General features: G+C 44.3%; 1 protein-coding gene across 1 annotated transcript in view; it reads right to left on the bottom strand.

Annotated features, from left to right (window-relative positions):
* CAST (calpastatin) overlaps positions 1-8,003 on the bottom strand; it is a 95,097-nt gene extending 87,094 nt beyond the window's left edge. The window contains exon 1 of the mRNA XM_026649239.2: positions 7,748-8,003. Coding sequence (XP_026505024.1) covers positions 7,748-7,813 — 66 coding nt within the window. The 5' untranslated portion in view covers positions 7,814-8,003. The remainder of the gene's footprint in view (positions 1-7,747) is intronic.
* Between the last annotated feature and the right edge of the window lie 19,695 nt (positions 8,004-27,698).

The following is a 27,698-nucleotide window of genomic DNA, read 5'->3' as shown; positions in this document are numbered from 1 at the left end:
CCCACACTTAGATGACCCCAGGCACCCCCTTATGTACCAACCATGATTACTCAGCAGCCCTGAGTGGGTTCAGGTCCTGCAAGTCTTCCCTTTGGAAGTTCTGACCAGTGCTGAATACCAACGCAAACAGCCTTTGCAAAACAAAGTAGTGTTTAATCATAACCACAGGAATAAAGCATAACACGAGAAAAGGGGTTTTAACACAAGAAAGAGGTCCACACACATATTTCCATTACGTAAAGCTTAGGCAGACCTATCTTATCCCAAACCCTAGGGACTGAGCTTGTCTGCTCTCCAACTATCTCTGCCTCGCTCTCTCCTTTTCTTCAGGGACTGCCTATTAATCAATTCCAAAGTCCTTTGATTCAATTCTCCCTACCCCCGGAGCCCCACCCTGCTGGTTACAAGCCAGCCAATGGAACTCACCATGAATAGAGATGAAACTTCACACAAATGGCATCTACACTGTCCCTTTAAGTACCAGTATATGAGGCTATCTGAAGAATTTGTCTGCTTTCCCACATAAATACAGTTAGCTCCTAGTAGAGTTAACCCACAAACACCAAACCACCTAGTCTTTAACTGATCTGAACCTCTATTCTGAGCTGAATGACACACTAAAAGGTATACACTATCCTGAATCCAGAAGTGCAGGTCCCATTGACATCAATGGCATTTCTGTACTCAGACTGAGCGCAGTATATGACTGTAAGAATGAAGTGTATGCAATACCAGAACAATGCCCAGCTTTTCAGATAAGATATCTGTTCAGACGAGGGCTGACTAACAGTTCTTGCATTGCTTTACTGTACCTCCACTGTGTTTTATTGCTTTTGTCGGTTTCTTTAGGGTGGGGAATAGCTTTAAAAACAATATCATAGATTTATAGTCCAATTTAATTTTTGACTATGGATTTGTTTAGCTGCACCTCTGCCCCCTTTCTGGTTTCTCTGAGCACGTCCCTCAAGTCCCTTCTCTTTGTCCCTTTACCTATTGTGGGGTAGAACTTCACAATTCTCCCACTCTTAGACCAGACCCTGAGCTACAGTACTGTGTGTATTAATGTGCTTAGCTAGCAGGTATGACTGAGTTCAGACACCCCTGGTTTTTCCCTTCAGGTATCCATGACCAGTGGGGTATACAGTGGCCGGCCAGCCAGCCAGCCTTCTTAAAACCCAAGTATTGTATATTTTAACAGTAGGAACAAAGCTCTTAGAAAACAAAGGATTTTAAAATAACACTTACGTAGGCACGTGTCTATCTTACCATCACCTGAAAATAAGATAGGCAGGCATAACTTCTTCAAATGCCCCTGGTAGGTGCCTGAGTATCAGTCTGGTTCCCCAAATAACTCCCCCTTTTTTGACAGACCTTTTTTCAACTGCTATAGTCCTTTTGGTCTTCTGTGTTGCTAGGCTTTGGTCCTCTCGACAAAACCAGTCCAGTAGGCTATGCAGCAGATCAAGTCACACTCCTCAGAGCCAATGGCTCTGCCTTTGTCCTACTTCTGAGGAATTCTGCACACAATATTTTAAAATTCTGCAAATGTTGTCAATAAATAAATGTGGAGGGTCCAGCATGGCAGTGGGGAGCACAGGCAACTGGCTGCACGGAGGTGGGAGATCACGCTGCAGCCCCCTCCCACTCCCTGGGACATAGACTTGGCAATGAGGCTGCACCCGCCCCAGACACAGCACAAGGGCTGGGCCTGCCCCAGAAATACTCCAGGGAGCTGCCCCTCCATGCCAGGCACACCAAGTGTGGGCAGGCAGGCTCAGCCCGGCAGGATCCAAGTGTGGAATGCCTTAATGTGAGGGGATCCAGGTGTGGGGTAAGAGGGTTCTGTGTGGGGCAATCTAGGTGTTGGCAACTCGGAGGGGGGGGGTGTCCAGGTAGGGGAGGGGATCTGGATGCACAGGAGTTCATTGGGGGAACTCCAGGTACAGCGGCAATGGGATGCTGCAGGGGGGTGGAGGTGAAGGTGGTTAGGGCTCAGTGGGGGTGGGGAGTGTCTGGGTGTGGGACGATAATACTGCCCCCTCAGCTGCCCCAGAACCTACATGGGGCATACAAAAAGCATCTTCTAATAGACGCTTTTCCCCTGGGCACGTTGGGTCTGGGGAGGGGAGGCGTGGCTGCGGCTGCCCCAGAGCTCCTCCAGGCAGAGGGGAGGCTCGGGGCTTTGGCCAGCCCAGGGCTCCTGCGGCCAGGGTGTGGCACGTGCTCTGGGCTTCTCCGGAGGGGGAGGCTTGTGGCTCCGGCCGCGGGGGGGGGGGGGCGGGGGGTCTAGCCATAGGGAGGGCACGAGCGTAACCTGGGGCCAGCCTCCCCAAAGGGAGAGCTCCACCCATGTCGCCCATGCAGGGAGGGTCTGGGTGCTGGGGGAGTGGGGCTTGGTGAGGTAGGGGTCCAGGTGCAGCTGGTTGGGGCTCAGTGAAGTGGGGGTGGTCCAGGTGCGGGGGGTGAGATGAGGCCCAGGTGTGGGCTCCAGTGCAGGAGGATCAGCGAGGGGTGGTCTGGCTGCAGGGGTGAGTGGCTCAGCAAGGGGTTCTGGGTACAAGGGTGGTCTGGTTACAGAGGAGTGGGGCTCGGCGGGGAGTAGTTATCCGGATGCAGGGGGGTGGGGGTTGGCAGGGTGGTTCAGATGCAAAGGGATCAGGTGTGTGTGTGGGGGGGGGAAATCAGCGGGAGCTGGTCTAGGTGCAGGGGGGTCCAGATGCAGAGGGGAGGGGCTCAGCGGGGGTCTGGATGTAGGGGATTGGGGCTCAACAGGCAGGGCCAGGTGCGGGGTGGAGCGCAGCTGGGGAGTCTGGTTATGGGAGGGTCTGAATGAGTCAGCAGCTCCCTGTATAGTGACTGCTCCCCATGTGGCTCCCCCCGGACCCAGCCACTCCTTGCAGGGGGAGTACGCTCCTCCCCTACCCCCAGCCCAACCCACCCTAGCAGCTGAGCCCGGCACAGGGTAGGAACCACCAGCTGGATGGAGCTGGGGAGGCCTGGTTACAGGAGGGTTGGGGCTCGACTGGGGTGTCTGGGTGCAGGAGGGCTCCAGATCCAGGGGGTGAGGCTTGGTGTGGGGGGGCTGTAGGTGGGGGGATAAGGTTTGGCCCGAGGATATGGGTAAGGGGGGGGGGTGGAGAGATCTGGATGAATGGGGATTGGGCGGATGAGGGTGAGTCTGACCCGGCTCCAGCCAGGGCATCCCCAGTCCCCTCCCCCCAGCAGTGATTTCTCTCTCCACCAGCAGCTCCAGGCACCCAAAATGATGTGCCTACCTGTTGGGGAGGGACACATGACTACTCTTGCTGCTTCCCTTTGCTTCCCCCCACATCCCCATAACCAGGTCAATAAACAGTATATAGTTTTATTAGAATGAATTTTGTTTATTATTTCTATAACGAGCGTAATCAGTTACGGTGGGCTATTGTCAGCAGTGCCCCTCTGCCATTTACATTGGCCAAACCGGACAGTCTCTACGCAAAAGAATAAATGGATACAAATCAGATGTCAAGAATTATAACATTCAAAAAACAATCGGAGAACACTTCAATCTCCCCAGTCACTCAATTACAGACCTAAAAGTGGCAATACTACAACAAAAAAAACTTCAAAAAACAGACTCCAACGAGAAACTGCTGAATTGGAATTAATTTGCAAATGGGACACCATTAAATTAGGCTTGAATAAAGACTGGGAGTGGATGGGTCGTTACACAAAGTAGAACTATTCCCCCTACTGTTACTCACACCTTCTTGTCAATTGTTGGAAACGGGCCATCCTGATTATCACTACAAAAGTTTTTTTTTCCTCCTACTGACAATAGCCTTAACTGATTACACTCGTTATAGTTGGTATGGCAACACTCATTTTTTCATATTCTCTGTGTATATATATCTATATCTATCTTCCTACTGTATTTTCCACTGCATGCATCCAATGAAGTGGGTTTTAGCCCACGAAAGCTTATGCTTAAATAAATTTGTTAGTCTCTAAGGTGCCACAAGTACTCCTGTTCTTTTTGCTGATACAGCCTACCATGGCTACCACTCTGAAACTTATCAACACTAACGTCTTGATCAGCAAGGTGTGCATCTCATAAATTAGAAAATAAGTGACCTAAATAAAAAGCACAAGGACAACATGCTAATCGTTAAATCAGTAACTGCAGGTCTACTCTCAGGCTGCAGACAGCACAGAAAACCCACGCTGGACACCCAGCTTCAAGGCAAACTTGGCATTCTTGAGGCTTGGAGAGAATGTCATTAACTTCAGCTCTGGCCCATGCTCCTCATTAAATAGGGGCTTGTAGCGCTGGAGCAGTGATGCTTCCAGTAACTGGGCAAGAAGTGAAGTCCATGGGTCAGATTCTCAGCCACTGTAAATCAGCACAGCTCTATTGATTTTAACACTGATTTCAGTGGAACGATGCTATTTCACACTAAATGAGAATCTGGCCCTACATTATTAACAAAGCAATAACCTCTAACCGTAGAGAAAAATAAAGATCCATGTTTTTCTTCATCCAGAGGAAATGAAGATTTTAAAAAATGGGGGGAGGGGGAGAATCCGGGGGAAAGTAAGTCCAAAAGTTAGGGATGAGAGAAAAGTCTATGATCTCACTTGAGCAATTGATTCAGAAGAAAACTGCCTAACAAAAACTCAGCAGGTCAATCACTTCACCGCTTTTGCTTCTGTTTCCCCTCCCATGTGTTATCTGTCTGGCCTATGTAGGTTGTGAGGTCTTCAGGACAGGGGCTAACACTTACTATGTGTTTGTACAGTACTTTGTGCAATAGGGCCATGTCTACACTGCGGGGACTATATCTTCATAATTATGGTGCCATGCTATACCAACATAACCTCACACTTTAGACATAGCCTATGCCAACAGAATTTTTGTTCCCGTCACTGTAGGAACACATCCTCCCCAAACAACGCTAGCTAGGTCAATGGAAGCATTCTGCCATTGATCTAGCTGCGTGTACACTGGAGGTTAGAGTGGCATACCTACATTGCTCTGGGGGGTGGATTTTTCACACCCTGGAGTGATATAACCATTTGACGCACACTTTAAGTGCAGACTAGGCCTAAGACTCTGATCTTGGTTGGGATCTCCAGAGGGTTCTGGGATACAAATAATGACTAGTTTCCAATTGAGTAGAAGTATGAGTGGTTTTTCTGTCCCAAAACATCATGCTGAGTTTGTATTACATTGTTTCCAGAACCTGTCATTCTTTATACTTTAATGAAAGACTTTCACTGCATCAAGCTAGTACTACTGGCACAAACTTGGTGCAATACTTACAGCTGTAATGTCCAACCCTCAGGTGCCTGACAGACAATTCCATGAAACTCACATTTCTAATTATGTATAGAAAGACCATTCATCAATACTGGATAATGGATTTAAGTTTTGACTTAAAACAGTGACTGAAGTTGTATAATTAAATTATGTTCCAGCAAACTTTCTACAGAGCAGATCTGATGTAAATCAGGATTAGCAATGTCATGGATTTCTCATATCCATATATAAATTTAGCAATTTAATTGATTCAGAGATTCAAAGATTCAAAGTCACCTTATATAAAGTATATTTTGGTGGTGTAAATCGGTGGCATGCAAATACTATAATCACAACCTATGTACTTTATCATTTTATGATTTCACTATAACCTGTAAAGTCAGAGTGCTTCCCTATATGTCTAACACATTATGTGGAAAGACCAGACTTGCTAAAAACATGCACATAAAGGTTAGCTAAAAGTAGGTACACTTATCTCATAGAACTGGAAATGACTTGAAAGGTCATCAAGTCCAAGTCCAATCCCTTGCCTTCACTGCAGGACCAAGTACTGTCCTTGACAGATTTTTGCCCCAGATCCCTAAATGGCCCCCTCAAGGATTGAACTCACAACCCTGGCTTTAGCAGGCCAATGCTCAAACCACTGAGCTATCCATCCCCCAAAAGTAATCTTTGGTAGCTCAAGTATAGCTAAACTGCCAAGTTCCATCAAAGAACCACGGTTTACTTAGGTAGGTTCAGACAAGTTAGTTCAAAAAAAATACCTGCAGCCAAAAACAATTTTATGAAAACTTGTACCAACTAGGACTCTATTCAGAGTGGGAAAGAAAGAGTCCAAAATTAACTTAGCCTTTACAAAAATAATTAATCCATCACTTACTAGATTCTCTTTCTGATCACGTCCCTATATTGGTCAAAGGATAAATGAATTATCAGATGTAAAAGGGCCTGTATTTTTTCAGAAGGTCATGAAAATAAGCAACATCCACAAAGCTAATTTTTAATGTGATATCTTCACTAAAAAGTTTATGGAAGTCCTTCTGAAACTGCAAGGCATGTATTTTAATGGACTATATAGAGAAAATATAACTGGACAATATTTCATATTAAAACATCATCAACTTAAAAACTTCAAAGTTTCAAATCACATCATCTACACAAAAGTATTATTCTTTACTAATTTAAGATGAACATAGTGAGCACTTTAGTTACTTGATCCATTCATTGTTATTTACTAGATATTCTCCTGAACAACAAAACCAGTGCATTAGTGTCTAACTTAATATGAATTCAGTGACTCCATAGTTCTTTCTTGATATAGCTGACAGTTGCTTCCTCATTCCTTCTCCTACAGTCTCACATACTGTAGCTACCTTTTAAAACGTGGAATACTACATATCCAAGCTACAAAAGTGAGCTAGACTGTACGTCACACATACCAGAGCAGGGTGAGTTTCCCCAAATAGAGGGTGGGGCAAATTCACCCCCCTGTAATTTTACTTTATGCCGTAGAGTTACACAAAGAATGCATTTGGCTCTATCTTTAAGCGTCTAACCTTCAGCACTAATGCTCTCCCATTCCCTACACCCGTATTACTGATACACTCGCTGGCAAGAGCCACACACCCAACCCAAGAGATTCAAATCCACTCTGTCAGCAGCAGAGCTGGCTAGATTTACCGTCGCATACCACCAGCTTGCAAAAGCCATGGCCGGAACGTGTTCCTCCTTTAAGATAATCCTTTCCCTCCAAGCACAGCGGAGCGTTTCAAAGCGCACTGCCTCAGGACTGTAGAGCCAAGCTGGGGCTGACCCAGCCGCTGGGGCGGGCGGCGCTCTGGCAGCGGGGCGGGGTTGGCGCTCCAGGTTGGGTGTGCCGCCCCTGCAGGGCAGGCGGAGGCGGGAAGGGCTGTTGGCACGGCCTCGGCTGCGCCCCTCCCAGTCCCCAGGGCTTTAGGGACTGCGGGGCAGCTCGCAACGCGCCCCTCATTGCAGCGAGTCTGCCCTGTATCAGCCCGGGGAAAAGGGCTACTGGGCTGTTCCGCTCCGCCCTCCCTCCCCGTGGCCCGCAGCGGGGCTGCGCTGGGCTATCACCGCCCCCCGCGGCCCGCAGCTGGGCTGCGCTGGGTTGTCACCGCCCCCCCCGTGGCCCGCAGCTGGGCTGCGCTGTCACCGCCCCCCCACCCCACCCGACCCGTGGCCCGCAGCGGGGCTGCGCTGGGCTGTCACACACACCCCCTTCCTGTGGCCCGCAGCGGGGCTGAGCCGGACAGCCCCCTCCGCTAGCCCCGCGCTAGCCTTGGGGCGCTCCCCTCTTGCGGGCGGCGCTGGCACATTCCCCGGTCCTGACACGCAGCAGGCAGGAAGCCCAGCTGGCACCCGGAGCCCTGGCGCGGCGGAGCTTTGGGCGCCGCCCTTGCCCCGCGCCCTGGTTCCGACACTTACCGCTCTGCTCCCCTTGCCCGCAGGCTTGGAGGAGGACGACTTCTTCCCTTTATGTGGCTGAGACATGGCCGCGGCGGCTCCTCGCTCGGCGCCTCTCTGCGCAGTGTTTACGGGGCGATGTAACGGGCAGGGAGAGGGGGGCAGGTTACATGTAACTGCGAAGCAGCTTTTCCGAGGCAGCCAGAGCCAACTCTAGGCTGCAACCCAGCAAGTCCCTCCTCTTCCTGCAGCTCGGCTGCTGGACCAGCTGCTCTAACTGCACCACTCCTCTGCCCCGACTCATCCCGCTGGGCTCAGTGTTTGTTGAGAAGGAGGGGACGGACCAGCTGCTCTAACCGCACCACTCCTCTGCCACGGCTCATCCCCGCTGGGCTTTTGCTGAGAAGTAGGGGACGCTGACTGGAAGATGCTTGGTGGTGGTTTTGCTGCTTGCCAGGACATACCTTGCAGGCTTACTTGCAGAATGGGGCCTGGGCGTGGTCCTCTTGTTTCTTTTAGGCTTCACAGCTGAGCTGGGATTTATTCTCCTTCCTGTGATAGAAACTACAGTGGGGGAAGCCATAAAATTCAAAGCCAGAGTAGAAAACTTTGCAAGATTTAGTGGGGGTTGGATCAGATCCATAGTTTTGGTTTAGGCCTGTATCCTGTAATCGTTGTTTGGCTCCTTGTAACAAAACCGGTTGCCTGAAAAAAGTAGCCATCCAACATTTATTTCTCCTGTCTGTTTTAGGTAGCAAAATAACTTAAAATCTGAGCAAACCAAAACTCTTTGCCCAAACTCTTTGGATCTTTGCCCAAAACTCAAACCAAACTGGAATTTTTTTTGAGGCTTTGAGAAAAACACTGGGGGAAAAAGTTACCATTTAAGGTATATATCTCTTGTGCTCTTCCTGGATTAAGCTGCAAGTGGAAATATCAAAAGCAAATTTATCGTGAGATTTCTAGCTGAAGTTTTTCATCATATCAGTTTTAATAAGTATCCCACTTGAGGCCTGCTTCTGAAGAGGTGCTTGAGCCATTTACAACTTCCTTCTTGGGATCATGCCCTATAATTGTCCAAAAACTCCATGCCTTGTTGAATTTAGCCCAGTACTTGTTCCAGATTTTACGTTCCTGTAGCTCAAAATCATCAGTCATTTAACCTTTAAATTTCTACACTAGTGAATGCAAAAAGGTTCTATCTATCTAACTAACTAACTAAATGTTTTCTGGTGAGTATCAGTTTTAATGGGTCTGCCCTGTATCCTGCACCAACAACAAAACCTTCCCTTTTGATTATTAAAGAGTAACTATTAGGTTTCAAATTTACATATTAAATAAGTTTTTAACCTTTGCTGCCACAACTTAGATTATTAGATCTGAAAGAATTTTCAAAATTTAGTTTCCAAAAGGTAAATTCTAAATGCCCAACTCCTGCAAACACTTATGCAGAAGGCTTGGCAGTCTATGACACACCAGCAACTTCTCTTAGACACTGGAGGAACAATTTATGATCAATCAAAAATCCAGCATGACCATCTGACCCTGATCCAAAGTCAGAACATTATTATTTGTGACTCTGAATGCATGAACGCAGCCCCAAAATAAGAATTTAAGTTAGTCTGGATCTGGCGGAGATACTGAGGTGTACCTGGAACTGAAAATCCATCACTTTAATTATTGCCTTCCAAAATAAAGGGAGATTAAAGACACAAGATTAATTGGCAAGAATATATGAAAGCAAATCGTACACAGCTTGAGTAAAATAGATGTGTGCTTGAGGAGCTCTAGGCCATGGAGCAGTACTGGAGCCTCTCTACTCCCCCTGAGATTAAATTTTGTACTGTAGACCAGGCCTGAGTGTGCTCCTTACATCCTGTGCCCATCCTACCACATCAGAATAGCATCAGTTTCACCACATTCAGGACCTTCCACAGCTTTTACATGGGCTTGAGGATTTGGCCCAAACCAAGGCATTTCACTGAGTCTGGCAATAACAGCAACACCGTCCTACTTTAAGCTTTAAACAGACAAAATGGGAAAGGGTCGGACCTGCAAGTGGCCCATCTTGGGAAACTCAGAAATGCTAGGCATTCTTATTAGAAACCATATGGGCTCTAACTGAGTGTGGGGGACCAGTCCACCAGGAGCCCAATCCTTTCTATTCTGAAGAAGCAATCAGAATAACTGACATATGTATTTCTCAAAGGTTGTAGCAAGTCGGATGTAATTAATAATTTGGAAGGAAGTAGGAGAACCCTATTCCAATTGTTTAAGTAAGCTTTGTTCTGTTATATTGCTATTCAGTTCTCAAATAGGAAGAAAAATATTTACATTAACATGAGACTGTGTATTAAGTTCTCATTAATACATATTTAATATTAAATATAGTAAGTTTACAGCTAAGTTTATTCTAAGTGTTAGCTTTGTAGAAATTATTTTATAATACAGTTCAAAATATTGAATATATTTTAAGTGTATTGATGAATACTTAAGAGAAATATAAGTAAGGGGTGAAATTTTGGAACAGCCTTCTGAGGGAAACGGTGGGGGCGAAAGACCTGTCTGGCTTCAAGATTAGGCTAGATAAGTTTATGGAGGGAATGGTTTGATGGGATAACGTGTCATTAATCAATTAGGCAATAATGGCCATCGCTGGTAAAATGAGGGTCTGGCTAGAGAATCTTGCCTGTATGCTCGGGGATCTGCTGATCGCCATATTTGGGGTCGGGAAGGAATTTTCCTCCAGGGTAGATTGGCAGTAGCCCTGGAGGTTTTTCGCCTTCCTCCGCAGCATAGGGCAGGGGTCGCAAGCTGGAAGATTCTCCGCAACTTGAAGTCTTTAGATCACGATCTGGAGACTTCAACAGCAGAGTTAAGGGAAAGTGGGGGGGGTCAACATTTATGGCCTGCATCATGCGGGAGGTCAGACTAGATGACCATATTGGTCCCTTCTGACCTTAAAGTCTATGAGTCTATGAGTCTATTTTATATGCTGAAATGACTGTGATTGTCTTATATAATTGCATTGATTTAATGTAAAACTTCATAAATTTATCTTTAAAACTTTTTACATTTCCAAGAGAATTTTGACTGTACTCTAACCATGCTTTCAGAAAGATGGATACAGAGATAAAAGTACTGTGAGTAACAGTTTGAGGGTCTGATTCTGATCTCACTTACCCCAGTGTGAAACTAGTAAGAGGCGAGTCAAACCTTATGTGTCTAAAACAATTGTACCAGGCTAAATGCAATTGAGAGATGAGTGTATGGGTGAGATGCAGAGGCGGATGGAAGGTTGAAGGACTGGTTTAATATATGAGTTTAACAAGTGTCTTTTGTGTTTTAATTTAAAAAAATAACCCCTTGGGTCTCACCAACAGGTCCAACAGATTGTACTGCATTCCTGAGGCTGCAGTGCATAGGATACTCCCTGCTGGCACTTCTACAGGAAAAGGAGGAAGCCTGTTTGAGCACCACTCCTTTAATTGCTCTGCTCCTGATGACAGTCATTTGCAGGGGTGGCTCTATGTATTTTGCTGCTCCAAGCACGGCAGTCAGGCGGCTTTCGGTGGCATGCCTGCAGGAGGTCCACCGGTCCCGCGGCTTCGGCGTACCCACCGCCGAATTGCCGCCAAAGCCGCAGGTCCGGCGTACCTCCCGCAGGCATGCCGCCGAAGGCTGCCTGACTGCCGCCCTCACAGTGACTGGCAGGTCGCCCCCCGCAGATTGCCACCCCAGGCACGCGCTTGGTGCCTGGAGCTGCCCCTGGTCATTTGAGCGCAGTGACAGAAATTAGGGAGCAAACAGTAGCATTCATGATTAGACAAGAATATGTGAGAAAACCACAATAATTTAGGTCTCAATTCTGCCCGATGCTCAGCTCTCTGGTCCTGATCCAGAGGCAGTGCTAGCCCGTTGGGGGGAATAAGCAGGAATATTTTGGCTCCCCCCAATAATAAATAATAATAATAATAATAAAAAGCTGCTCGATGGCCCTAAGCAATTGCTTAGTATGCTTATGCCTAGCACTGGCTCTGCCCTGATCCAGCAAATCACCTAAGTACAGTACATGCTTAAATAAGAATAACCATACTGGGTCAGACCAATGGACCATCTAGCCCAGTCGCCTGTCTTCTGACAGTGGCCAATACCAGGTGCTTCAGAGGGAATGAACAGAGCAGGGCAATTATCCATCCCCTATTGTCCAATCCCAGTTTCTGGCAGTCAGAGGTTTAGGGACACCCAGAGCATGGGATTGTGTCCCTGACCATCTTGGCTAATGCCCATTGGTGAACCTATCCTCCATGACCTCATCTAATTATTTTTTGAACCCAGTTATAATTTCGGCCTTCACAACATCCCCTGGCAATGAGTTCCACAGGTTGGCTGTGTGTTCTGTGAAGAAGTACTTCCTCTTGTTTGTTTTAAACCTGCTACCTATTACTTTCATTAGGTAACCCTGGTTCTTGGGTTATGTGAAGGAGTAAATAACACTTCCTTATTCACTTTCTCCACACCATTCATGATTTTATAGACCTTTATCATATCCCTCCTTAGTCATCTCTTTTCCAAGCAGCATAGTTCCAGTCTTTTTAATCTCTCTTCACATGGATGCTGTTCCATATCCCTAATAATTTTTTTTTGCCCTTTTCTGAACCTTTTCCAATTCTAATATATCTTTTTTTGATATGGGGTGACCAAAACTGGAAGCAGTATTCAAGATGTGGGCATACCATAGATTTATATAGTGGCATTATGATATCCTCCATATCTTTTGGCCCAGAACAATCTCAAACCAAGATCTATTCACACACTGCAGCCAAGATTGCCAGGAGGCTTTGGAGATGGATTGGCCATGTGCTTCGGATGGAAACTGATTCCATCACCAGAGTAGCAATAAGATGGACACCTGCAGGCAAGCGAAAATGAAGCCGCCCAAAAACAACATGGCGAAGAGCTGTGGAAGCCGAACTGAAAAACCTGGGGCACAGCTGGGGAACCATTGAAAGACTTGCCAGAAACAGACAGCAGTGGAGGAGCTTCGTCACTGCCGTAAACGCCAGAGGCGTAATGGGAACATGATGATGATGATGATTATGATATTTGCTGTCTTATTATCTATCCTTTTCCTAATGGTTCCTAACATTCTGTTAGCTTTTTTGACTGCCGTCGCACATTGAGCGGATGTGAACTGTCCACAATGACCCCAAGATCTCCATCTTGAGTGGTAACAGCTCATTTAAATCCCATCATTTTGTATGTATAGTTGGGATTATGTTTTCCTATGTCCATTACTTTGCACTTATCAACATTGAATTTCATGTGCCATTTTGTTGTCCAGTCTTTCAGTTTTGTGAGATCCCTTTGTAACTCTTTGCGATTTGCTTTGGACTTAACTATCCTGAGTAATTTTGTATGATCTGCAAATTTTGCCACCTCACTGTTTTCCTCTTTTTCCAGATCATTTATGAATATGTTGAACAGCAGTGGTCCCAGTGGGGATCCCTGGGGCACACCTCTGCTTACCTCTTTCCATTCTGAAAACTGACCATTTATTCCTACCCTTTGTTTCCTGTCTTTTAACCAATTACTGATCCATGAGAGGACTTTCCCTCTTATCCCATGACTGCTTACTTTGCTTAAGAGCTTTTGGTGAGGGACCTTATCAAATGGTTTCTGAAAGTCCAATTACACTATATCCACTGGATCACCCTTGCCCACATGTTTGTTGACCCCCTCAAAGAATTCTAATAGATTGGTGATGTAGGATTTCCCTTTAAAAAAGCCATGTTGACTCTTCCCAAACAAATCATGTTCATCTATGTGTCTAATAATTCTGTTCTTTACTATAGTTTCAACCAATTTGCCTGGTACTGAAGTTAGGCTTGCCAGCCTGTACTTGCCAGGATCACCTCTGGAGCCTTTTTAAAAAATTGGTGTCACATTAGCTATCTTTCAGTCATCTGGTATCAGAAGTTGATTTAAGTGATAGGTTACATACCACACTTAATAGTTCTGGAATTTCATATTTAAGTTCTTTCAGAACTCTGGGGTGAATACCATCTGGTCCTGGTGACTTATTACGGTTTAGTTTATCAATTACTTAGCTTTAAGTATGTGAGAAGTCCTAGGTTAGTTAGGCATGTAAATACAGTTTGAAATATCTCTCAGAGCTCCCACATATCTGTAAAGTTTATCAGATAAATCCTGAGGGCCAGTTACTCTAAGAAGTCTCAAGTTAGTTCCAGATTATTATTTCTAAAGTTGTGCTCCTAAATTGTATGTGTGTGCTAACAGTTCTTACATGTCTAGCACAAACAAGTGTTTTGTGGATAGCAAACATCCACATCCATGTTTAAGTGTGCAAAAACTTGGACAACTGAAAATTGAGTATAATTTTAAGTACAAATTTGGAGGACATTTCTGAAAATTTGATCCTGAAAGCTTCAAAAATCAACATATGCAGCTGCTAAAATTTCTAGTAATAAAGCTACCTAAAAGGTAGGCACTCATGTCTTAACCATTATTTCCTTCTCATAGGTCAAAAACCAGGAGTTGCCTTTCTCACATGATTAATGGTATATGACCCCACCCTTCAACAACCGTAACTAAAACTATTTAATCTGTTCTTCTACATGCTACTGTAAACAAAGCCTCCAGTAAGTAGGAACATTCTGGTTTTGTTGGTAAGGACAAAGAATTTGATACCGTCTGTGAAACATTTCAACCCTGTAGTTCTAGTATATATATTTTCTATTTGATTATATTAATTGTATGTCTTTTACATTTATAACACCCATGCCTGACTCAATCCCAGTGCCCACTGGAAACTTCCCTTCCATAGTTAGGCATTCCAATTTTTGACCATAGCCAGGAGAAAATTAGGGATAGGAAGATTCTACTATTTTTTTAAATCATCAGATACTGTACTGAGCATTAATTTTAAAAATGAATGCAAAAGTGTGCTAGATGCTGAATCAGAATTTGACAAGTCTCTATGCATGCAAAGTTTTGACTTCAGCACATTGACTTTGCCCTGAACTAAGGCTTCAGCACATAAAGTCTTTAAGCTTCTGCAGTATTCATCACATAAAGACTTAAGTGATTGTGATCGTAAGCATCCCTGTATTCACACCCTACACACGGTTGTAATAATCTGTACAAAATATGTCTTGTGAGGTATCATCTGAAATCTAATGATTCACTAGTTAATAATTTCATGGTGGAATGTATGTAGCACCAGTCTGGTTTGAGCCAGACATGCTAGCCTGCTGCAAACCCAGACCCAGGTCTGAACCACGTCCCCTAAAAGCTGCAGGCTTAACTGAAAACAGTTTAAGAAATGTTCCTGTCTCTAACACTTAGGGTACGTCTACACTTACCTCCGGGTCCGACGGCAGGCAATCGATGTTCTGAGATCGATTTATCGTGTCTTGTCTAGACGCGATAAATCGATCCCGGATCGATCCCGGAAGTGCTCGCCGTCGACGCCGGTACTCCAGCTCGGCGAGAGGAGTACGCGGCATCGACGGGGGAGCCTGCCTGCAGCGTCTGGACCCGCGGTAAGTTCGGACTAAGGTACTTCGAATTCAGCTACGTTATTAACGTAGCTGAATTTGCGTACCTTAGTCCGAAGTGGGGGGGTAGTGTGGACCAGGCCTCAGATGCCCAACTCCCAATGTATATGTAAAATTATGAATTTCCCCAGTATGATGCTATTAGCACATGTTCGAAACCAAACAGCCCTGCCAAGACAAAAGTTGTTAAACAGGCCTATCCTAAACAAAGGAATGTGTGTTTACCTCAATTTACCTATAAGTAGTAAACAGGATCCTCAAGGCACCAGGGAGACAAGATGGCAGGAAACAAAACAATTTGAATTTTAGCAAACAGAAGTGGGGGAAGAAAGAGCATGGAGCCTCCTTCACCGCCAGACTCCATGTCACTTTCCTTAGTGCGTGGATTAACTTTCCTTTGGAGGGTAACCTTCAGAAGAATCTACGTCAGAGGTTCACTGGACTATAAAAGAAAGGGGCAGAAAACCCCAAGTTACTCTTGCATCTAAGAAGACAAAGGTACCAGCACCTTCCTGCCTCTGGGAGAGATCCGGACCGAGGAAAGGGTCAGTCACCCTCTTGCTGGAAGATGGTAGGTGAGACAGGCCATCTTCAACAGCACCTTGAACCAAAACTTGCTAGTTAAGTTTTAGACTTTTAGATGTGTGTTTTTTTGCTTTTAACCATTTCTAACTTTATCTCCTGTACACTTAAAATAATATCTTCTTTTGTTAATAAATTTGCTTGATTTTTAATCTAAACCAATCCAGTGCCGTGTTTAAACTGAACTGCTTGGTAACTCCAGTCAAAGGAACAAACTCGAATATTGCTTCCTTACAGGGGCAATGAACCTTAATATCTGAATTATTCAGGAGAGGGCTAGACAGTGCAGAACGCCCATTTCTGGGAAAATTCAGGACTGGGAGTGTGTTGAGGTCACCCTGCAAGTAATAACCAAGACTCGTGAAAGCCAGAATGTGACTGGTGTGTAGCTGGCAAGCTGCTGTGGTCAGATCTGCTGCACCGAGGCTGCAGCTATACACAGACATTCAGGGTGTGACCTGCATGATGTGAGCAGCCCAGGTTGGAAGCTACAGCAACAAAGCATTGTGAGGCACCCAGGATTACAGGGCAGGTAGAGACACAACCCCTCACTGCTCTGGATCACATCCCAGAATATGACAGTGATGAAGTCATTATGTGCTGAAATATTCACTGCACAAGGACTTCTTTCCCCCATCCTGCCCCCTTCTCTTCAACCAGCTCATACTGTAGAAGCCAGCCAGCGCAGAGAGAAGAGTAGGGTATCAGGTTTGAGGAGGCAGGTGTGATGGGTTGGATCACAGAAACCCCCTTGGGGCTGCCAACTGATGTGCTGAGACTACCCCTGAGCCTGTTTTCCCCTGGCAGCTTGGGACTTCAGTGCCCTACCTGGTTTGAGCCAGACATGCTAGCCTGCTGCAAACCCAGACCCAGGTCTGAACCACGTCCCCTAAAAGCTGCAGGGTTAACTGAAAACAGTTTAAGAAGTGTTCCTGTCTCTGACACTCAGATGCCCAGCTCCCAATGGGGTCCAAACCCTAAATAAATCCGTTTTATCCTGTATAAAGCTTATACAGGATAAACTCATAAATTGTTCGCCCTCTATAATACTGATAGAGAGATATGCACAGCTGTTTGCCCCCCCCTCCCAGGTATTAATACATACTCTGGGTTAATTAATAAGTAAAAAGTGATTTTATTAAATACAAAAAGTAGGATTTAAGTGGTTCCAAGTTATAACAGACAGAACAAAGTGAATTACCAAGCAAAATAAAATAAAACACGCAAGTCTAAGCCTAGTACAGTAAGAAAACTGAATACAGATAAAACCTCACCTTCAGATGTTTCAGTAAGCTTCTATCACAGACTGGACGCCTTCCAGTCTGGGCCCAATCCTTTCCCCTGGTACAGCCTTTGTTCCAGATCAGGTGGTAGCTAGGGGATTTCTGATTGCAGCCCCTTTTGTTCTGTTCCACCCCCTTATATATCTTTTGCATAACGCGAGAATCCTTTGTCCCTCTCTGGGTTCCCACCCTTCCTTCTAAATGGAAAAGCACCAGGTTAAAGATGGATTCCAGTTCAGGTGACATGATCACATGTCACTGTAAGACTTCATTACCCACTTGCCAGCACACACGTGTATAGGAAGACTTACAAGTAAAACAGAACCATCTACAGACAATTGTCCTGGTTAATGGGAGCCATCAAGATTCCAAACCACCATTAATGGCCCACACTTTGCATAATTACAATAGGCCCTCAGAGTTATATTTCATATTTCTAGTTTCACATACAAGAATGATACATTCATACAAATAGGATGGACACACTCAGTAGATTATACGCTTTGTAATGATACCTTACAAGAGACCTTTTGCATGAAGCATATTCCAGTTACATTACATTCACACTCATTAGCATATTTTCATGAAATCATATAGGGTGCAATATCACAGCAGGATAGAAAGGAACCAAGGGGAACCAAACGGACTATGCCAAAAGTAGCTGTAGCTATGGACTAGGAGCCATTTTTGGTGCCCATGTTTCTTGATGTTTTTCTGTATCAATATGAATGCACCTATTGCCAAAAATGCTGCATTTCTATGGATGTGAAATAGATATATATAACAAAGAGTTCAGACTGAAAACCAAAGTCTTAAAGGAAATTTCATTTGACAATCTAGGCGTCACCCAGATGAATTCCAAACATTGTAACCACGAGGGAGTGTCTGACCTGCTGTTAATTTTTTGTTTTTTTAAAAATAACTTTCCTGAGAGAAATATATTCTCAAGAGTCTTAAGTAAATATTATTAAATGGCAAGGAAATCAGGCCAGGTTATGATCCCTCTGTAAATCCAGAGGAACTCTACTGAACTCAAAATTTACATAGGTGTAAATGAGAGCAAAATGTGTCTCTCTTTCCCTAAGTGTGCTTTTAAATTAGTTCACAAATGGATACTTCAGAAATGAAACTCTGTAAGGGCAGGGTGCGATGTAAACCAGCATACACTGCATGGTGAGAAATTACCTTTTATATACTTATATACTTGGAATTCTCAACATCAACAAAAAGGCATTGATAATAGAATAAATATATATCTTATAAAATACCATTTATGTTTTAAACATATACTAAACTTTGTGCTAATGGCATATATGTCAAAGTGAAATCCATGTAATAAATTGTATTTTTCATGCACTTTTGACCACTCTACCTGCAGTCAGCCTATTTAATCAATTTCTACTTGGACTCATAACAGTCCAAATCCCTGAGCATTTCTCTCCCCCCCCCTTCCTAATCTCAATCTACCACATAAATATGACTCCTTTTCCCTGCTAAATATAGAATTCCCTCCACTTCCATATTACACTAGCCTAAGGTGCATAGTAGGCAATATCTGTCCAGGACCATTGGCAAGTTTGTAGTCTGATACCTCTTGGCCCCTCAAGGCTAGAACCAGAGGTTTATTCCATTGGAAATGGAATGTTCCCAACTTTCTAATACACAACACTTGCTTTTAGACCTGGATGGTTCTGAGAGTTCAGATTTTATAGCTGTGATATTTTAGGTAATTTTTAGAGGTTTTAAAACTTCATTAGTAAATAATTTAGCTTTTCCTCAAAGGTCTGTATACTTGGATTCTTGGTACTAAAGGAGTCTGACTTTACAGGGGAGGGATAGGAAAATTAGCCAAATATTTAAAATAATAGTTTTCTAAAATGGTTTCTGTAAAATATATCATATACACAGTATATGATCATGGGATGCGGTATAAAGGATTTATTTACACTTGTTTGTAATGACCTTATAACTGACTCACAGGTTTGCCATTTGTGAGTAATGTGATCATCCAGAATACAGTATACTATATCAATATTAAAACTGTTCCCAAAGATAATAAAGACCCATTCTACAGATTAAAGAATATGAGATAAATAAAATGAGAAACAAAGGCATAAACTCTATACACGAAATGTACACTACAAAAATAATGAGTTTTAGGATACAATCCCATCTGAAGTCTCAGAAAACCATTAGGGTTAAGTTGTGGGTAGCCCTACAGTGGTGTTCAAGAGAATGGAAAGAGTACAATGGTCCTCCTACTAATGTCCACTCTACCTTCACAAAAGTCAGCCACAATCTCAGGGCTTGTGTACTTGGGCACACTCAGGAAAGTTAAGGCAAATCAGCTACAGGTGTGAAATCAACGTGCATAAGTTAAAATACATTAAATCCTGTGGGGATGCTCTCATTCAGGGATAAAACAGTCTCATTTAAGTTACAGTGAACTAAGGCCATTTTACTCCTGAATGAGAACATCCACACAGGTTTAACCAGTGGACTAGAATCATTCTCATTCTCTCTCATTCTCCGGCCCAAGGATTGTTCCACTGTGGACAAATATTTAAATAGTCATTGGGCCAGACTGAGAATGACTCTTTAGTCCATTGTGACCCAGGGACATCTTCATGCCAACTGGCAGAGGACACAGGGGCACACAGGGTTTTACAGGGATCACTTTGGGTGAATAATAGTTCACCCAGGGTAGCATGGATGGTCTCTACTGAGAGCCAGTAGCCTGCTGGTCATCATAATCATGAAATGAATGTACAGATAATAATTAAGAAGTTATGTATCTATACTGAAAATTATGGTCTTAAGGCAGTGTTTCTCAACCTATTTACCATTGTGGGCTGCATCCACACAATATATATACTACCAGTATGTCCTGAGGATGTTACATGGGCCGCAGCTGTGTGCTGATTGGGCCGCGGGTTGAGCACCACTGTCTTAAGTTCTTGAAGATAAGGAAGGTCACCAGGAAGTGACTTACCTCGGATAAGCTCCTTTCAGGCAGGAGGTAACAGATGTTTTTCTCCCTGTCTGGTCATATGTATATTGTCTGCTTCACAACAGAAGTCTAAATGCATACTGAGCCCAATGCTAATCAAGAGATTACAAAATACATAAGAGAGGAAATTTACAGGAAAAAACTATCAGTAAGGGTTGTCTTGTTTATGAAACAGGGAAAAGGATTGTTCTGATATATCTAGGGGTACCAAGAGACTCCCTGGATCCTTCATCGAGGAGGCAAGCTGACAGTGTGGTATGCCTCATGAAAACAAGGTCACAGCCAGCCTGCCTGTAAAGCCGTGAACAATACTTTATTAGACATGAGATTATCTTGTTAGTTAAGTCCAGATTCTAGAATGCATATTATAATTTTATTTTGCAAATAATCATTTGTTTCCAATACTTCTACTTGCTGTTACTTTGAATCTCTATGCTTTGTTAAATAAACTTAATCTTGATTTCACTATAAACATATCTAAGTGCTGTGTGTTAAGTGGAGCGGTGATCTGAGGTGGAGCTGGTAAGCTGGGGAGTACTGTTTCTCCCAAAGCAGATCTGTGAACGCTGTGAGTGTCCAGTGGAACAGGGACTGGACACTCCAGGAAGATGCTCAGAGGTTCGAGTGTGCTTTACACTAACCTGTAGAGAGTGGGGCCTGCGTAGGCCTACAGAGGAGTGCTTGTGTTGCTGTGGCTAGTGGAGTTGGGGAACTGACCCCTGCTAGGGACAGACAAGGCTTCCTTATGCTAAGGGAAGGTCGTAAAGAGGTGTCTCAACTCTGGGTACCCCTGGGAAAGCGTCACTTTCAGTGGTTAGGCCACCCTTGTGGGAGGTGGGAGACCAAGGGTCCAGTCCCGCTGTTCTAATCACTCTTTCATTATTTATCCACAGTGGAACAGCTTCAACAGGAGAGACTGGGGGAGCCCCACAGCAGACTATCCCATAGCTCAGTGATTAGAGCACTCTCCTGAGCAGTGGGAGACCCGTATTCAAATCCTTTTTCCCCCTTCTGAAGATAGGGGGGAATTGATTCCAGCTCTCCCACATTGAGGTGATTGCTCCAACTACTGGGATAAAAGTTATAAGATGGGCACCACAGGCACCTCCTCTGGGGGTGATGCTGGTAAGATTTTGAATGGGGCCTGATCCAGTAGGCGGCCTCTGACCATGCCTGCCGTATCAGGCCCTGCATGCGATTTAAGCAGACAAACTTCCCCTGGTTTGTGAATTGCTCTGGGGCTTACATGGGAGATAGGTGTCTGGATGCCTAGACTGAGGCAGCAGAGCACATGCCCAGAGGCGGAAACTTAGATGCTGAAGGATCTTTGACCTTGAAAACTTTAGGCACTGAGTAAGTTTAGGCACCTACAGGGTTGGGCAAGAGTTTTGTGGATCATAGTGGAGCCTAAAACTTGGATTTAGATGCCTAACTGGAGATTTAGGTGCCTAAATCTGGGGTTTAGGCACCTAAGTACCTTTGTGGATTGGGGCCTAAGTAACTTTCCCAAGTTCACACAGGAAGTCTGTGGAGGAGCAAGGAATTGGAACCAGGTCCTGTCCACCACTACTTATTTCTACACTGTTGCTAAAGCTTAAAACATAGTCAACTATCAACACTGAAAACAAAATGTATTAATAATTTCAGTCGGGGTCCTTTCCTCAATCCAGGGCTGAATCCACTCTCAGCACTGTTTTCAACCAAGATCACAATCATGCATAAATGAATAATCAGTGTATTTTAGAGCCAAACAAAACAAACCACTTTGTTAAACTTGTTCTTGTTAGCAGTGAAGTCTCTTGTTAATTGGAATAAAGTCAAAAGATATTTTTTGCTCATAATAGAGCATCACACAGACCTCCCCCCCTTAATATAGGGCAATTACTTCACCGGAAGCCAGTAGACATTGTTGTGCATTGAGCAGCCTTGGTATTAGTTGCCCTGCTCACATCATGCCCCACTTGGTTAATTAGAGCCATAGCTGATGGAACATCAAAAATACCAGATGCTAAAACCCATATGAATGTTAATGACTATGACTCCAAACAATCGTCATTATTCTACTGGTATCCTAACATTCCTGAAACCACCAAAAACCTTCTGCCTCTTTGCCCCTATTCTCATGCTCTAGTATTCCCAGTTGTACAGCTGAGGCTCTTCTTCTAAAGGAAAAGGTGCTAAGTACAAAATTTAATCTCATCTGCAAATATCTTTTTCTTTTTTATTACCTCATTTAATGCATTTTTAAAAGAACAAATTCAATGTAAAATAATTAACAAAAATGTCAAATTAGATGAAGAAAAAAATTGTCAAAGGCTTTATGGACCATGGTAAATCTGCTTTTCAATTGCATTCTTGCCTCTGTTTCAGAAATGGAGAAAAAAATAGCTAGGATTGTTTGGAAGGGAAAATGGAAAATGTGATTGATGTTTCACAGTCATGCACAGCTTTTGAAATGGGATATATGTTTTTGTTGAATCATCAAAAAATGGGAGAAAAATTAATTAAATTAATATTCAACAGAAATTGATTGTACGAGAGATAAAATCCATGAACATTTCTCTTTAAATTATAAACTGAAGGTATATCTAACTTCATATCGTAGTGGGCTAAGATTGTCCTTGTTATTGTTAGAGTTAATAATACATTTTATTTAGATAGCTCACATCTATCGGAGTATCCTGGGAGCTTTACAGTAAAACAGGCCAATCAATATAAATCAATGAAGCAAAAGTAAACATACATTTACAATACACATGCAACACATTTTAAAGCAAAATATATTCCTTTCCTTTCTGTAAACAGCTGCACAGAACTCTAATATAGTGAAACCAGCACTAAGCATTACTTCCAATAATCATTCCCTGGTCTTAAGTGATCACTTTACAGTGGCTCCAAAGTTTTCCAGTATAGTTTTATTTGACCTTTAGTTAAAAGTATCTAAGCAACCAATTTATAGCTGGGATCTTATGACAGGTTTCACTGTGCTCTATATTAATTGCTTCTACTGAAATACATGATTGCACATTACTATTCTGTAACTGCAAAATACCATAGTAATACTAACAACTCTTCTCTCTATTAAGTTGAGCACAGCCCTGCTGCATCCGTTTTTGCTAGCTCCAACAAAGGATGATTCAGCATGTAGCAATGCCTCTGACATACCAACTCTGTTTTCTGCTGAAAGCCTGTGGGCTCTTGTTTTTCTCAGCTTACACTGTTTAAGCCAGTAGTGCTGGTGAAGGGTTAGAGCTTCTGCTACATGGTTCTCCGCTGTGTCTGAGGCTTTACGATCTCTCCTCTTTGGATAGACTTCTGTGTAAACTGATGCAGCAAAAATGGATTTTAATAATGGATTATGTTCCATTAATTTCTAGTGCTTTCTCTTGGAAGTAAGTGTAATTTCTATTTTAAGCCTGCAAGCTATGTATTGGTTTCACATGCCTCCTAAATACTGTATTATGTGACAGCACTGCATTGCGGGGAAAAGTGTTTCCACATCAGTGTAGGAACTGGTTAAGTACTTGGCATCAGCACAGAAATGTTTGCCAAGTTGAGGGAATTCAGTTTGCTTTGAAATCTCTTAACAGAACAATCACTCAGACTATTTACTTCCAGCAAGTGTGCAAAATATTACTATTTATTACTTGTGACGCACCAACAATATGTTTAGTGCTATACAAACCCCAAATACACAGTTCCTGTCCCCAAAGAGCGTGCAACCTAAACATTGTGCTACATTGTGCCCTCAGGGCCAGCCCTGTGTGCAGCTATTTAAGGTAATGGAGAGTCTGTGCAGGCGAACTCTGCACCCTGTGCAGGAACGTCGGGGGTGTGGGCGTATAGATTTCATGGGTGTGTCGCAGTGGTGCTACCAATGGATCAATACACAGTGTTGCTCCACAAAATCAAAACCTACTCCTATTTCCATAGAAGCAATGGCATGGTATTACAGTATACCAGCTGTATTTTGGGGCTGAGGATTCTACCCCGTGTATTTTCCTAAATAGACAACCTGGTTACTTGGAATTTGTACTGATTTCCAGGTTTTGACCCTCAGCAAATAACACAGGAGCTATCTCACAGGGCAGTTGGATTTGTTTTTAATTTGTATTAAGAAGGCAGTTGCTCCCCCACCCTTACCCACAATGGGCTAAGCTTTAGAAGCATATTAATTACTTCATACCTCTACTATGAATCATCAACAAATGTTGGATAAGAAATCTGCTCTGCTCGCTTTGCACTCCTCTTGAGAGGCCTCTGGCCAATTGCAAAACAATTTAGGGGGATGGGAAATAATCTAAAGAATAAGTGGATAATTATTTGACATGGCAAAGTCTCATGGCCCCACGTGAGAAAAATAAACACTGGCTGCGGAAGCAAGACATCTTTTCATTCTAAAAAATTTAAACATCATTTTCAAATTAGTACAATTATATATAAATAAAATAATTATGCTTAGCTCATGTGCAGTTTTATGTGCAGTTTTATGTGCAGTTATTCCATATCAAAGGGTCTTATTTTTATTTCAGCATACACAAGATAACCCTCTTTGTCACTGTGATCTTTTGGTGTAACAACATAGTTACTTGGCAGGGGCCTGATCTAAAACCAGGGACTTTTCACTGGCTTCAGTGAGCTTTGGATCAGGCACCAGAAGATTATCCATATGATGCAGCAACAACAGACCTTTGTTACATGAGCCAGTCTTAGCCCTTTGTTTATATAATGCAGATTTCCAAGGTGGGTCTAAGGGTTCCTTTGTCAGAAAATATTAAGCAAGGGTGGGTAGAGCATGGTCCAGGGAATCCTGCAATATGGCCCAAGCCTGCTGTCGTCTTTACCAATGACTAGCAGCTTGTGCTGCATTGAGTACAGATGCCAGCAGACAGTGTTCCATGGTGATCCAAGCAGCTCTGGAGGGAGTACTGTTTGCTGGCACTTGTAGTCAGTCTGTGTTACATCTCTATTGGGCAGCTGCAGCCTGCTCCATTTTATATAAATTACATGGGGGGGAAGGGGGACCTCAACATCCCGGCACATTTCCCCAGTGTGGCTCACAGTTTGTGGATTCCTGATATGAAGAAATAGCTCAAACCAAAACACCTGGGTATATTCTCTCCTCAAACATAACTCCCATTGATGTTACAAACTTGCATGATTCCCCTCAATATACCTTATAAACCATCATCTTCCAAAAAAAGCTATCTTCAGCTTGTACCTGATATTCATGGGAGGGAATGGTTAAGTGCCAGTACCCCCAGATCAACATTTGTGAATCATTGAATGGCTGGTGGAAGAGACTAAATATTACCAGTTGCTGTATGGGTCTGGAGTTCTCAGAGGTATTCCCAACAAATGTGAAGGAATGAGGAACAAGATCCTGCATTGCAACAAATGTCTGTCTCAGTGGTTTTCAAACTGAGGATCGCGACCCAGTACTGGGTCACGGAATGTAAGGCACCAGGTCATGGTGGCTCTGGTCAGCACCACCAATCAGGCTGTTAAAAGTCCTGTCTGTGGTGCTGCCCAGCTAAGGCAGGCTAGTCCCTACTTGTTCCAACACTGCGCTGCACCCTAGAAGTGGCCAGCAGCAGGTCCGGCTCCTAGGCGTGGGGGCCACCCCGAGCACCGGCTCCGCACTCCCATTGACTGGGAACCTCTGGGCGAGAGCCGCGCGGAGAGCTTGCGCACCTCCTCCTAGGAACCGGACCTGCTGCTGGCCGCTTCCAGGGTGCACTACAGTCCGCGGTGTCAGGACAGGCGGGAAGCCTGCCTCTGCACCCCAGCTGCATCGCTGACCGGGAGCCGCCAGAGGTAAGCCCACGCCCCAACCCTGTGCCCCAATCCCCTGCCCCAGTCCTGAGCCCCCCTCAAACCTGGAGCTTCCTCCTGTACCCCAAATCCCTCATCCCTGGCCCCACTCCAGAGCCTGCACCCCCAGCCCAGAGCCCTGACCCCCTCCCGCATCCCAACCCCATGTCCCAGCCCTGAGCCCCCCCAAACCCAGAGCCCCTGCCTGCACTCCAAACCCCTCATCCCCAGCCCCACCCCAGAGCCTGCACCTCCAGCCCAGAGCCCTGACCCCCTCCTGCACCACAACCCGCTGCCCCAACCCAGAGTCTCCTCCCACACCCTGAACCCCTCATTCCCAGCCCCACCCCACAGTCCTCATCCCCTCACCCCAACTCTCTGCCTGAGCCCCTCCCACACTCCAAATCCCTCATCACCAGCTCCGTTGGGTCGTTGTCATCAACAATTTTCTTCAACTGGGTCGCCAGAAAAAAAAGTTTTAAAACCACTGGTCTAGCTGACAGTGTATTGTATACAAACACTTAGGCCTGACTTGCTGAGTACAGTCTCCCCTTTGCCATCTCCAGAGTAATTGTTAAAGAAAATATGGGTGGAGAGGAACAACTTATGTAGGATGCTGGGGACAAGCCTGTGTGCCCAGTACAGTCGCTTCTGAAGTCTGAAAGGCTTGGGTTTGTTGTATGTAACCTTTCTCCTGGCAACGTTCCTAACATTTTCATACTTCCCAACGTCTCCACCCCCCTTTGATCTAGGCTTGGGTTTGCTTACTCACCATTCTGTTTCTGATGAGGTTCCCAAGTTGTGCACCAAATTTTAGGAAGGTGAATACTGCTAAATTTAAACGAGTGGCTTGGTACTCCACTTTTCACTTAATGTAGACCTAAATCTGACTCATTCTTTCAGACAGAATCCTTTGTCTTTCTCTGCTATCACTCTCCTTCCAATGCCAGAAATCTTTGAGTTATCCTTGATTCCAAGCTGTCTTATCTCATTTTTACATCTCCCTTGTCTGTATATCAGTCCCTCACCATCTTTGAAACACTGCAAGAATCCATCCCTACCTGGCCCTGCCTCTGCCAAGATCTTTATCATGCTTTAGGGCCTGACTCTACAAAGAAGCAAGAATCTCCATGTGGGGCTTTATTTGCAGGATTGGGCCTTTAATCACTTCTTACTTTCAGCACTGAAATTCCCTCTTACGATCTTCTGACATTTCTAGTTGGTAAGCATCAAGGGATCCTGAACTTATTTATGATTTGCATTGCAATAACACTTGGAGGTCCCAATCAAAAACAATAGTCCCACTGTGCTAGCTGCTGTACAAACATGTAACAAAAAAAACAGTCCCTGCCCCAAGAAGCTTTCAACCTAAGTACTTTTCCAGGCCCCTGACCCCTCTTTCCATCACTTTAACTGGCTTTGTATCTGCACTCCCAAATTACCCTCCTGCGTTTCCACATTTCTTTGACCTTACAACCATCTATATCTCTACCTGCCCATTCCACTCCTGATTCTCCTTCCCCCACATTTACTACCTCATCTCTCTGGAACTCCCTCTCCCCTCAAGCCAGTGAGTCATTTCCTCTTTCAACCTCATCTCATCCTGCATTGGGTGTGAGCCTTTGCCGTTATTTGTATTAAATTCACTAAGACATCTTAAAAAATCACTTCACCTTAAATCTTGCCTTTTCCCTTGGCTTGCA

Source organism: Terrapene carolina, unplaced genomic scaffold (genome assembly GCF_002925995.2).
Source record: "Terrapene carolina triunguis isolate 2854851 unplaced genomic scaffold, T_m_triunguis-2.0 Scaffold69, whole genome shotgun sequence".
Lineage (NCBI taxonomy): Eukaryota > Metazoa > Chordata > Testudines > Emydidae > Terrapene > Terrapene triunguis.
This window is presented reverse-complemented; position numbering and strand designations above follow the sequence as displayed.